At 42.0% G+C, this 13,952-nt stretch overlaps 2 protein-coding genes across 2 annotated transcripts; one reads left to right on the plus strand and one right to left on the minus strand.

Annotated features, from left to right (window-relative positions):
• Window positions 1-140: 140 nt before the first annotated feature.
• On the minus strand, window positions 141-1,133 carry LOC107109380 (olfactory receptor 2AP1-like). The gene has a single exon (XM_015409991.1). It carries the CDS (start codon window positions 1,131-1,133, stop codon window positions 141-143), a length of 993 nt encoding a protein of 330 aa, XP_015265477.1.
• Window positions 1,134-7,242: 6,109 nt separating this feature from the next.
• On the plus strand, window positions 7,243-8,181 carry LOC107109381 (olfactory receptor 14C36-like). Its single transcript, XM_015409992.1, has one exon. The coding sequence runs from the start codon at window positions 7,243-7,245 to the stop codon at window positions 8,179-8,181; it is 939 nt and encodes a 312-aa protein (XP_015265478.1).
• Window positions 8,182-13,952: the final 5,771 nt, after the last annotated feature.

Below are 13,952 nucleotides of genomic sequence, written 5' to 3' on the forward strand. Positions count from 1 at the left end.
AGTTTTTTCCCTCACTTTTAAAGTCTCAGGAACTGTCACTGCCCACTCATTTTATAATGAGAGAAGTAGACACTACAAGCTTTCCTCTTTGAGATGAAAGGAAAATTGTTTATCATATGAATGCTTTCTCCCATTTGTAATCATGTGATCGAGATTAATTTATTCAGATATTTTCTCAAGGCCCTGTTCACTTCTTTATTCCGTAGTGTGTAGATAAGGGGATTGAATAATGGTGTCAGAAGAGTATAGAAGACCGAGAGGATTTTGTTCAAGTTCTTGGAAGAAGGAACCAAGTACACAGCTAGGAGACTTCCATAAAATATAGTAACAACTATTAGGTGGGAGGAACAGGTGGAAAAGGCCTTTTGTTTCCCTATGTTAGTTGGAATTCTCAGGATGGTATTGATGATACAAATGTAAGAGGTCAGAGTCAAAGCAGTGGGGAATACTGATATAATGCTACAAACCACGGATAGTGCTATTTCTGCCAGACTCGTGTCATTACAAGCCAGTTTTATCAGGGGTGGGAAATCGCAAAAGAAATGATCAATTTCATTGGATTTGCAAAAAGACAAATTGGATGTTAATGCAATGACTACAGTGCTGCCCAGAAGACCACTCCCCCAGCAATAGATAGCTAGCTGGATAGAAATTCTGGCATTCATAAAAACAGAATAACGGAGTGGTTTGCATATTGCTAGGTATCGATCATAGGACATAACAGCTAATAGATAACATTCAGTGGCTGCCAAGGTGCCAAAGCTGTACAACTGAGCCAGGCATGCTAAAAGAGAAATGGTTTTGTCTCCAGTCAGAAAGCTGACCAACATTCGAGGGATAACAGTAGATGTGTAACAAATCTCCAGGCTTGACAAGTTCCCCAGGAAGAAGTACATGGGAGTATGGAGGTGATGATCAGCCACAAGAAGCAGAACAATGAGGATGTTTCCAGTCATGGTCATAAGGTAGACGACCAGAAATACTAGGAAGAGAAGAATCTGTTGTTGGGGGAGTTCCCTGAATCCCAGCAGGATGAAAATGGTGACAACCGTTTCATTTCTCCATTGTCCACTTGCTATGGGTTGCATCTGTGGAGAAATGCAGACACTGTGAAAAGTTTGCTTTTCTTCCATGTCATAAATTTGAGTGTGGAACTGTGATTATGGGCTGATTAAACTCACTACTAGCAAAAGAGTACATTCATATTCAGAAGGAGATTTAAAATTCATTTAGAATGAAGACATAGGTTTAAATTTAAGAAAGCTGAACATGGTATAATAGAGGCATCATGGAGCACAGAATGCATGTTCATTCCACAAACATTCCATTAACAACTGGCAATGCCATATCCCTCCTTGCTACATTGGAGACACCATTTGGTAATGAAATAAATGAATGCCTATGTCTTCAGAAGTGAGGACTATAGCACACTGTATGTTTTAAATATATACTCAGCGCAGACATAACTGTGAATATTTCTGCTGTCTTCTTCCCATGGAAACTCACTGTGATTACCCAAAACTATTAATTGTATACATAAGTCTACAGAATACATTACCTTCAAGGCTGTGATGCAGAGTGCTTCAGTATCCTCAGTCTACCTCTTGTTCATTGGTTGCTTAGTAATCAAACTTGGATATGGTAAATAAACTGCAGCTGATTGTTTGAGGCAAGCATTATTTAATGTCCTTCCATGGTTGAGTGAATCCCCATTGGATATGTTAAGATGAATGCACTGTGATCCACACTTGATTAAAACATTTTACATCAATTATACTGTCTCAGTGAGAACCACCAAGGAACTGCATCTTCACTTCCCTAGTGAATTACTAAACTTAATGTTTTTACCTGCTGCAGGTAGGAAAGGAAATCTTTCAAAATCAGCCACAGAATATTCTTTACTGAAATTTAGTTATTTCATGGCATATTTTTAAAAAGATGTTATTCATGTTTTATTTTTTATTTATTTGTTTTACTAAAGGGAGCAAAACAAAGCATGACACCATGGGACCAAGATGGTGTTGGTCGCGTTTATGGACGATCTCCATAGACAACTGGATCAAGGCGGGGCTGTGTTGCTATTTTTACTCAACCTGATGGAAATGTGGGGCACCCCATAAAGACGTTTCGCTCCAATTTTATGCTCAAACACTTTTAGGGCCGCAGGAACATACTGGTTTCCCTTGGTAAAAAAACAACAACAAAAAACACACAAACAAAAAACAAAAAACAAAAAAATGGGTTATTGCTAGCACACAGCTTTAATTGCTTCTGAATTGTGTGCTACCCACCTAGCACTATGGTAAAAATTAATTCCCAAATATTTAAAACTCTTCACCTGTTCAATGGCTTTACCCTTAACATGCCAATTGATAGGTTTCCAGGAATCGCCGAACACCATTATTTTAGTTTTGTCAAAATTCACGGATAACCCATTGCTTAGTAATGAAACCTGGATATGGTCAATAAACTGCAGCTGATGGTTTGAGGCAAGCATTATTTAATGTCCTTCCATGGTTAAGGGAGTGAATCCCCGTTGGATATGTTAAGATGAATGCACTGTGATCCACACTTGATTAAAACATTTTACATCAGTTATACTGTCTCAATGAGAACCACTAAGGAATTGCATCTTCGCTTCCCTAGTGAATTAATAAATTTAATGTCTTTACTTGCTGCAGGTAGGAAAGGAAATCTTTCAAAATCAGCCACAGAATATTATTTACTGAAATTTAGTTATTTCATGGCATATTTTTTAAAAAAGATGTTATTCATGTTTTTTTTAATTTATTTGTTTTACTAAAGGGAGCAAAACCAAGCATGACACCATGGGACCAAGATGGTGTTGGTCGCGTTTATGGACGATCTCCATAGACAACTGGATTGAGGTGGGGCTGTGTTGCTATTTTTACTCAACCTGATGGCAATGTTTGACACAGTCAATTATGATTTGTTGACCCACCACCTTGCCAATGTGGGGATTTGGGGGACAGCCTTGAAATGGCTTGTCTCATTTGTCCAAGGTCAGGGACAGAGGATGATGCTAGGAGAGAGAGTGTCACCACAATACCCTTTGGTGTCTGGTGTTCCCCAAGGAGCAGTTCCCTCTCCAATGTTATTTAACATCTATATGTGCCCCCTCACCCAGCTGGTATGAAGTTTCAGGCTGGGATGTCATCAGTATGCAGATGACACCCAGCTGTATCTGTTAATGGATGGTTGGCTGGATGCTACTTTGGATTAGTATTTGGAGGCTGTGGCCAGATGGCTGAAGCAGAGCCAGCTGAAATCAAATCCATCTAAGATAGAGGTTCTGTGGCTGGGCTGGGGGGATTCATGGTTGGGAATCAGGATGCCAACTCCCTGCTATTGACAATGTGCCTTTTACACCAGTGACGATGCTCAATTTTAGGTGTGATTCTGGATGCCCCCCTTTCAATGAAGGTCCAGATCACAAATGTGACCAGACTAGGGTTTTTCCATCTACACCAGGTTAGGCAATTGGTCCCCTTCCTGACTTGCCCTGACTTAGCTACAGTGATCCATGCAATGGTCACCTCCAGGTTAGATTACCTCCAGGTCTAGATTGCTCTAGACAAGGTTACCCTTGAGTCTGATCCAGAAACTTCAACTGATCCAGAATGTGGTGGTGTGTGTTCTTACGGGAACCCCAGTTACAGCCCACATCCAACTGGTGCTCTGCCAGCTGCACTGGCTCCAGGCTGAATAACAGATCAGGTTCATGGTTTTGGTACTAACCTTTAAAGCTCTAAACAGTCTAGGACCAGCATATCCCAGGACAGCCTCTCCTGGTATACCCCTCCAAAGAGCATTACACTCAATGAATAACAACTTAATGGTGATCCCTGGCCCAAAGAGTAGTCAGTGGTCCTTGACCACTTGGTGGTCCTTGACCAGCTTGGTGGAACTCTCTGTCAACTGAGACCCGGGCCCTGCGGGATCTGATGCAGTTCTACAGGGCCTGTAAGAAGATTTTCTGCTAGGCCTATGTCAGAGGACAACTATGAGTTCTATCTGTCAATGATGGGTTTTATCTGTTACCTACCTGTATGATATCTACCTCCCCTTAAAGAAGAGGCAGTGTGTTGTGTTTCCCTTTTAAATCTCATCTTATTGATGCCAGCATTACCGTAAAAGTCATTTTAATAGTGTTAATTTATGAATATTATTGTCATCTGCTCTGAGCCCTGTTGTACAGGGGAGGGAGGGTTATAAATCTAAAATAAATAAATAAATAAATAAAATAAAAGCCACATACATCCTTTATTCCAGCTGCAGTTTTCATGGACTTTTTCATATGCTCTGATTGGAACATCATTATGTAGTCATCTGGGTACATTGGACTTGGGAAGAAACAATGTGAAGAAAACAGGCTCCTTTTCTGCTGATCATACAGGACAATGGATATGAAAAATAGAAAACCAATAATCTTACCCAGAATTACAGGGTATGTGACCAACCCTGACTGAAAAATGTGAACTGCGTCCCACATATTGTGCCTTTATAGGTGTCTGAAATAGAGGCTTATCAAAACCCTTTCAGGAAGCTAAATGTGGCTTGCATATAATTGGAATTTACCTTAATGGCTAAAAAAAAAAAAACTGATAAATTTTCACATGGAATTTTCCCAGGGATGGATTGGCCATCAATATACCTAGGAAGAGCCCTGATGGTCTGGTGGGACCTCCCATTGGGGCCACAACAGCTCAGATGGGGTGGGTGCAAGTCAGAGCTACAGGGTAGAAGGACTTGCTGTGGCAAGGGCCTATGTTTGTCTAGTACAGCTTGGCCTTGGTGAGGGATGGGATGTACCCACCTGGCCTTGATGCAGTGAGAGATTGGACTTGCCCTCCTGGTCTTGCCACAGTAAGTGATGCACCCAACCTACCTCACCATAGCAAAAGAAGTGGAGGACCTGCCCAGCTTCAGTACAGTGAGTGACACACTGGATCCTCCCATCCTTGCCATGATGATAGATGATGATGGGTAGGGCAGGCCTGCCTAGCCTCACCATGACAAGGGATAGAACAGGCCCATCCAGTTTTGCCAAAGAGAGCGATGGGATGGGTTTGCCCAGCTTCTTTGAGGTGAGGGCTGGGATGGGCCCACCCAGCCTCAATCTGCCCAGCTACCTAGCTTGGCTGTGCACTTCTTGCTTGGGTCTGGCTGGGCAGTGTTGACCTTCTTCTTTTGGAGGGGAGGGGCCCTTTTCCATGGCCATTCCTTCAACCCAGAATCTGCCCCTGGATTTTACTCAGGAACAATTTACTTAATTTCTATTTTGCACAATTCCTGTGATCACTGAAATAAATCAAATAACTATATATGCCTAAAATCATAAATCTCTCTCTCTCTCTCTCTCTCTCTCTCTCTCTCTCTCTCTCTCTCTCTCTCTGTCTATCGTGGCTATGTCTATAATTCATCTAACAGTATGAACTGATTTTACCACAATTTCTCTTGATTTAAAAAAAATCTTTAGAGCTTTGCTAAATGTTGACTGGAAGATTTTAAAAAGAGAAAATAAAAGGGTCACACCAGTCACTAGGAAATAAAAAATAAAGCCAAGGCTGATGGTGCAAAATACGGAAATATATATATAATTACTCAGTTAAAATTCCCAGAATTTCCTACGTGTTTCACCAACAGGCTTCATTAAGGGAATCTGTTAGTCTTCCAGTAATTCTTCAAAAAGAGTACAAGATCAGCAGGCTGCCACTGTTGCTTAGTGAAGAGCTGATGAATTCCTGGAGTTGGATCCAGCCAGCTTTTCTACTGGTCAAAAATGGTACAAGGAGTCCTCTTGAGACAAGAAAATGGTAGGGCTGTCAGTAGTAGTGGAAGCAGATCTAACATTAGGTGGAACAAACTAATTCTGATTTTGTAGCTACCCTCTTCCCTTGCACCAATACCATATAAGCACTGATCCCTCTGCAGATATCAACGCTACCTCTTCTTTTGCTAATTATCAATTTTACAAAACCTGCACATCAGGAAATAGTTTTTGTCAGCTTTAATTTATGCTGCTGAGATACAAAAGACTCCAGGGAGCATGCCTGAAATAAATTAATAAGTACAAAAATGGCTCAAGCGCCTCTACATTTCCATTTCTTCTTCCTTTCAGGAACACATCAACAGCCAAAAGGGAAAGCAATGAGTAATGTTACATAGCTTCTTCTGAAGTCCTACTTGTGGTCCAATAAATGTTTTGTTTGTAATTGTATAGCAAGATTTCAAAAAAGGAGAAGGATGGTAGAAGAATACAGGCATCAATGAACACAGCGAACAGTGGATCAGCAAGCATCAGTGATGCAACAGGTATTCAAGGAACTTAAATAACTGTTACTGAGATTCTATTGTGTATGCATAATGGTATCAACATCTCAAAATGGTGGGAAAGGTGTTAAAAAGTCAACAGATGTATCAATGGAATAATGCACATCTAGCAAGAAAACCCAAAATTTTGTATATTCTGTTTCTGGAAACCTATCAGGCCTTTGCTGGGAACAGCATTCTTGATGACCCAATAAGGTGCTTCCAATGTGTTTTTGGTGTGGCATTTGTGTAAGAAATGTCCTGCAGCTGTATGACAGTTAAAAAGATTACCCAAAGCAACATACACACACACACATGGCAGAACCACTATGCGTTAAAAATTGGACCCAAATCCAAAGTTGGTTTAAATCTTCTTAGTACAATAGGTATATTTTTTCTTTATTTTTAAGCTTCATCTTCTAATAGACAATCCGTTAAGCTATGGTTTGTCATGCATAATTATGATGAACAGTCTAGGAAGCTACTTTTTGTTGAAATCCTATAATAACCTGGAACCTAAGGAGGGTTGGCCCTGGTTAGTACTTGGATAGGAGACCACTAAGGAAGGCCAAGATTGCTATGCAGAGGCAGGCAATGGCAAACCACCTCTAAAAGTTTCTTGCCTTGAAAACCCTCTGTTGTGACCTGATGGCACTTTCTACCACCCTCATTAGTTAATTTTAGACTCTGGTCTTAATGGTCCAGATGGGAATGCATGCTTCAGAAACTAAAGCCCATTTCTAGTCTCCTTGCTTTGTATGTGATCCAGGTCTCTAGACTTTTGCCCTGAAGTCCTCTAGACTTTTGCCATGATGTCACTACTGATGAAAGCAAGCTTTTCCTTCATCTCCTTTATTTCTCAATGACAAATTTCCTTTTCTTTCTATAAAGGTTCATGCCAGTGAAGAAATGGGAAATCAGACAACTGTCACAGAATTCTTCCTTTTGGGGTTTTCTGATCTCCCCGAACTCCAGATTTTACACTTTGTGGTATTTCTTTTCATTTACTCAACAGCCTTGGTGGGGAACTTCCTTCTCATCCTGACTGTGGTCCAGACCCAGTCCCTTCATAGTCCTATGTATTTCTTCCTTGTGAACCTCTCATTATCAGATGCTTGTTTTATCACTGCCACAGTCCCCAAATCCATGGTGATTTCATGGACAAGCAGCAAGCTGATTTCTTTCTCTGGATGTGTCATGCAGGTGTTCTTAGTGGTGACAGGAACCAGTGCTGAGTTGACCTTTCTCACTGTCATGGCTTATGACCGCTATGTCGCAATTTGTCACCCTCTGCAATACACAGTCATCATGAACAGTAATGCCTGTGTCCAAATGGCAGCAGCTTCTTGGATCAGCAGCATAATCAATGCCATTATCCACACTGCAAACACATTTAGGTTACCTTTTTGCACCTGTAGCATAAAACAATTTTTCTGTGATATCCCCCAATTATTAATGATTTCTTGCACGGACACAACTGCCAATGTGTTGCTTTCTTTTGTTGAAGCCATTATCGTTGGCTCGTTTTGCTTTTTTTGTATATTAGCTTCTTACGGGTTCATCTTCTCTACTGTGCTGAAGATTGAGTCAGCCCAGACTAGGTCCAAAGCCTTTTCCACCTGCATCCCACACTTGACTGTGTTTTGCTTATTTCTTTCTACTGCTATGTTTTCTTACATGAGACCGAAATCCATATCTTCGGTAGCAATGGACCTGTTGGCTGCTGTATTGTACAGCGTTTTGCCGCCACTCCTGAATCCTATAATTTATAGTCTGAGAAACAAAGAGATCCAGGCAGCCATGCAGAAAATGTCAAAGAAGCTGTTTGGATTTTGCTTGATGACCTGATAAACTTCCCAGTGAAGTGAACCCAATTACATTAATATGAATAGCTGAGGTGTACTGTGATGGCTACCGATGTATACATATTGTTAGGTTATTTTTACCGTGTATAATTTAATTGCAATGCTTTTTACCAATGTAAATGGTGGCTATAAACTGATGCAGTTATATAAATGATGATTTTCTGTGCATGGAAAACTTGGCATGTTGGGGAATATTGTTCTGAACTAAAGTAGCTGTTTTGGTGCTTGATGTGTGTGAATGCACAGTCCATCACCTGCAGTTTAAATGGTTGCAATCTAGAAAGAACCATGATATGATTATGTTGTGTAAAGGGACATGCTCATACAGAGGCTACAGTATTATTATTACCCAGTCATTATGTGAGAAGCGCAAGCCTGGGACCTGCTTGCACCTTGTCCTCTGAGCAAGACTCAGCCCTTTGGGTCCTCAAGGCAGAATGCATACAAATAAAACAGACCTTTAATATATTTATTAAAGGATTAAAAAAAATTCCCTATGCAGTACACTCTCAATAGCTTAACAACGGAGAAAATAAAGAGGCTAACTGTTCCATGTAATAGAGTAAATACCTGGCATTAAATGGGAAATCATATCGCAGCATAAAATCTAAGCAGTAACATAAAAACATTCTACACATTGCAGTCCATCATGATGGAGTGTAACATATCAAAGCATACTAGCATGGAATGAGCATAAAGTTAGCATGGCTTTCCTTTGGCCTATACCCTTATTATAGCTTTTTACCCTCTGGCACCAGGTGGTCTCTTGGATCCAATCAGAAATCTCTCTTGACTGAACTTTCCAAAAGATGTTAATGTCAGTTCCTATCCCCCTCCCCATCTGGTTATACAACTGAGCACAGGATCTCACTATTAACCAATTACCACATTCTTGAGTCCAGCCTTGAAAGAGATGTGGTAACTGATGGAAAGCTCAAATCACAAGCACTTGTGAGCTGGACTAGGCCCTCTAATAATCACCTCAACCCTTGAGGGAAATTAGGGTGCTTTGCCTCAGACAGTACTGTTAAATTGCATGTATTTGATTAATAGTTCTTTTAATGCTATTTTATACTTTGGGCAACCCAACTCTGAGGGCTGGTGGCTGGCCACCAGTGTAACACTGATGCCCATAGTTGATTTCCTATGGAAAGGAAGGAAACAGCATGGGGTCTTTCACCAGGCAGAGACCCATACAAAGTATCCCGAAACATCCTAGAAACCACAGGAACATCATGGAACGGGGGCCAATGGCATCCCTCTGAGCAATCCAAACAGGTGCAGCCATCAAATGCCTGCCAATGTGACCACAGTTCCTCAATGCTTCACATCTCCCACACACAGAGTGCACAGTAGAGTTGCCAGGTCCCCTTGTTGCTCTGGCAGGAGGATTTGGGAGGCATTCTGGAGTGGGTGTGGACACCCCAAGCCACATCCCCAAGCACAACCACCTGCCTGGCCACCCCTCTGCCTGCCTCTACTTCTGCCAGATTTAAAGGGCTTCAGCTGATCGGAAGGGACCACGTGGCCTGCCAATCAGCTGAAGGGTCCTTTAAATCTAGCAGAAGGGAGGGTCATGGGCCACATACTCAGCGGGGAGGGGGGCAAAGCATGTGAGGCTGGGGGAAATTCAGCTGATCTAAGGGCTGGCTTCCCATGCAGCCCTGTTTATTAAACAAGGCTGCATGAGGAGCCAACCCAAAGCTGACCCAGCAGGGAGTGCCTTCCTGCCTGCCGGCTAAACTGATCTTAGAGCTGGCTTCTTATGCAGCCCCACTTAAACAAGGCTGCACGAGAAGTCAGACCAAAGCTGAACCGGCTGGGAGCACTCTGCTTCCTATTGGTTCAGCTGATCTTTGGGCTGGCTTCTTTAAAGTTTTTAAAGGGACTGCAGTAGATAGCCTGACAAACAGCTGAGAGGTGGGAGCAATGTGTTCCTGCCTCTCTGCTGTTTTTCAGATCTACTCTATTCAGGATTTTATCAAGATTTTTTTTGTTGCTATTCTGAAAAATCCCAGATATCTTTGGGATACCAAAATATGCCCAAAAATATTGATAAGGTATTTTGGGGTGTGTTCCTGCCTCTCTGCTGTTTTTCAGATCTACTCTATTCAGGATTTTATCAAGATTTTTGTTGTTGCTATTCTGAAAAATCCCAGAATGCCCAGCAGAACCCAGTGCCATTGTGGCAATGCCAGCTCAACCACAATCAAAGCAAAGGGGACATTTTTGCAAGCCCAGCAGAACCAGTAAAGTGTACAGAGTGCCCAGCAGTACTGGTACAATTACAGAGTGCCCGGCAGAACCCAGTGCCACTGGTATTGCAAGCTTAAAAGGGCTTATCTCAAAGCACAGAGTCACACATCCAAGCAAAGGGGATAGGATTTTCCAAGCTCTGTGCAATAAAGAAATTCAGGAGGGGGGGCTCTTGAAACTGACATTAATAGATTGAAACTGACAACATTGTTTCTAAGGCTGGAGAATTCTGCTGCCTTTGTTACTTTGAAGTTTGGTAAACATTTTGTTCGAGTGGAGATAGTTTCTCTGGAATTGAATCCATTCAAGAACCAGCACAAACCTCCACAAACAGCTTCAAAGTTCATGGAGAGTTTGTGCCGGTTGACTTGCCATGAACTTCCCTTCACAAACCACAAACTGGCCAAAATTAATCATGAATATTAGTTCACAAGCTGGATTGTGCTCATCCCTAGTGCTGGGACTTCTTCAGATCGGTGGATCAGGTCTGTCTTGGTTCAAAGAACCAGAACACAAACTCTTTGGGAAGGCATGACTTCTTTGCCTAATGATTAATAGCTGGTGTGAGGGGGATGTGGGAGTCTCAGGACTTATTTGACTGGAAGGTGCCTTAACAGTCAGGGATTCATTCAAAAGAAGAATGGCAGTGGCCTGTCTCTACTTTATTACTTAGAATGTATCACTGCCCTCACTGAGAGACCTGGAGATTTAGCAGGTTTAAGAGGCACATTACAGATCCTTGATAAAGTAGTGATCCTTGATTTGCCTAGGGTTTTACTAGCTCTTTGTTCTTTTCCTATGTTCAAATCTAGACTTTTATTCCTAAAATCAGTTCTAGGTTAGCCCCTTGAGAGACACAACAGTGGCCATTTTCAGTGCAAGAGGTCAATATGCATCTTTAAAAGATGGTAATGAGACAGATAAATGTGGTCAAATATTAACATGTATTTTGTGAAAAACAACAACAATAAAGCAACAAGTAATACTAAAATCTTGTGGAAGGAATCCCATGCATATGACCTTACAGAACTCATATGTTCAATGAACATAATGTGTATTCGAAACACTGGCACAACATCCACTTTGTAGCCTTAGAAATCACGAATAATTTTTGCCCTGACCTGGATAGCCCAGGCAAGCCCAATCTCATCAGATCACAGAAGCTAAGCAGGGTTGACTATGGTTTTTACTTGGCTGGGAGACTTCCTTGGAATACAAAGTTGGGAGGACAGAGGCAGGCTTTATTCAGCCACCTCTCTGACTATCCTCCAAGCCCCCAGAAGGGGTCAGTAAACAGAGGTGAATGTGACTTCCAGGTGCGAATGTACACACAAAAACAAAAAAAATACCCCCCCAAATAAATTACTAATACTTTCTAAGGATTACCCTTTAACAAAGATGGAGGTGGATTGATCATACACAAGAGCAGACACCTTTCTTTCAAGCAGCCATGGGACAGGGAACTCTAGGTTCAGCATCCATGTTTTAAAAGTTGGGTAGGGTTTTTTGTATTGTCTTACCGACAATGATAATGTAGGATTTTAGACAAATAAAAATATTGAACATATTTGTTAACTGGGGTGTGTGGAGGGACATTTAAAGGAAAAGGACAGTGATGAAGTTTCTGACCACATGACTGCTGGAACAGAAGATACATTCATGTCTGTTTGCCTTTTCATTGTCTTATTTTCCCTTCTTCTAAAAATCCCAGCCTAACTGGTGCTGGAGAAAACTCTTGAGTCCCTTGGACTGCAAGGATGACAGATCAATCATTCCTAAAGGAAATCAACCCTGGCTGTTCCCTGGAAGGTCAGATACTGAAGCTGAAGTTCAAATACTTTGGCCACCAAATGAGAAGGGAGCACTCACTGGAGAAGACCCTGATGCTAGGAATGATTGAAGGTAAAAGAAGAAGGGGACGGCAAAGGATGAGATGGTTGGACAGTGTTATCGAACATGACATTGAGCAAACTCTGGAGGACGGCAGAAGACAGGAGGGCCTGGCGTGAAGTGGTCCATGGTGTCATGAAGACTCAGACTTGACTGTGCAACTGAACAACAACAACAAATTAGATTCAAATGTTTTAACCCATTTATGCCCTGACCTGGATAGCCCAGGCTAGTCCAGTCTCTTCTGATCTCAGCAGCTAAGTACGGTTGGCTCTAGAGTCACTACACAGACAAATTACTGCATACAAACTTAAATCAGCATTTACAGCATTGTGATTCGAGACTATGCCAACCGAATTACTCCTGGGATGATTCTTATAACCCCCCCCCCCCCCCCCCACCGCATCTTTTTCTGTAAAAATCATCCATTTCATTGTAGTGGGAACCAAGGTAAATTTTTAACTGAAATAATAGATCAATTGCAGAATTTTTCTGACATAGACGAATTATTATTTCTGCTGTCAGATGCAGACCCTATAGTTTCCTACAGGGTAGCACTCTTCACCTTAGCGGCCAAGAACACAGAAAAATGAAACTGAAGTGTAAAACTGCAATGTAAAATGGCAATGTTTGAGGCTATGTGTTTCTGGAGATGGGTATCCATATTTTAGATTTTAATTAATATAAATACTGAATGTGCAGATGTCGCTGTTGTTGTTCAGTCGCACAGTCGAGTCCGACTCTTTGCGACCCCATGGACCAGCTCCCGCCAGGCCTTCCGGTCTTCTTCAACTTCATGTTCGTTGCATCGATGACACTGTCTAACCATCTCAGCCTTTGCCGTCCCCGTCTTCTTTGACCTTCAATCTTTCCCAGCATCAGGGTCTTCTCCAGTGAGTGCTCCCTTCTCATTTGGTGGCCAAAGTATTTGAGCTTCAGTTTCATTATCTGGCCTTCCAGGGAACAGTCAGGGTTGATTTCTTTTAGGATTGACTGATTTGTTCTTCTTGCAGTCCAAGGGACTCTCAAGAGTCTTCTCCAGCACCATAGTTCAAAAGAATCTATTCTTCGGCGCTCGGCCTTCCTTATAGTCCAACTCTCGCAGCCATACATGACTACTGGGAATACCACTGATTTGACCATGCGGACTTTTGTTGGCAGGGTGATGTCTCTACTTTTTATCAAGCTGTTTAGGTTTGCCATCGCTTTCCTCCCAAGGAGCAGGCGTCTTTTAATTTCATGACTGCTGTCACAGTCTGCGGTGATCTGGGATCCCAGGAACGTGAAATCTGTCACTACTTCCACGACTTCCCCTTCTATTTGCCAAGGAGTGATGGGGCCGGTGTAACTATATGAGCTTATGTTTGTATTTCTGTATAGTGGTGATGCTGCTTATGTGTGTCTCTAGCATGAATTCCTATGCATTATGTATTCAGGGATTGCTGTATGTTGTGTGTTGCTTTGTTCTGCATCTCATGCTTGCCTAGAAATAGGCTGGCCTGGGCCTGCCGTTGCACATACGGACCATGTGCGTCCCTGGAATGTATCCCATGACTCTTTGGGATGGAGAAGACACCGCGCCATTGCACCCACTTGGAGAGCTATGGA

The sequence above is a fragment of the Gekko japonicus genome, unplaced genomic scaffold, assembly GCF_001447785.1.
Source record: "Gekko japonicus isolate JY-2015 unplaced genomic scaffold, Gekko_japonicus_V1.1 scaffold101, whole genome shotgun sequence".
Classification (NCBI taxonomy): Eukaryota; Metazoa; Chordata; class Lepidosauria; order Squamata; family Gekkonidae; genus Gekko; species Gekko japonicus.

What these genes read in the sequence shown, in the direction of transcription:
- LOC107109380 (XM_015409991.1), bottom strand. Translation starts at nt 1,133, where the DNA reads ATGGAAGAAAAGCAAACTTTTCACAGTGTCTGCATTTCTCCACAGATG.
- LOC107109381 (XM_015409992.1), top strand. Translation starts at nt 7,243, where the DNA reads ATGGGAAATCAGACAACTGTCACAGAATTCTTCCTTTTGGGGTTTTCT.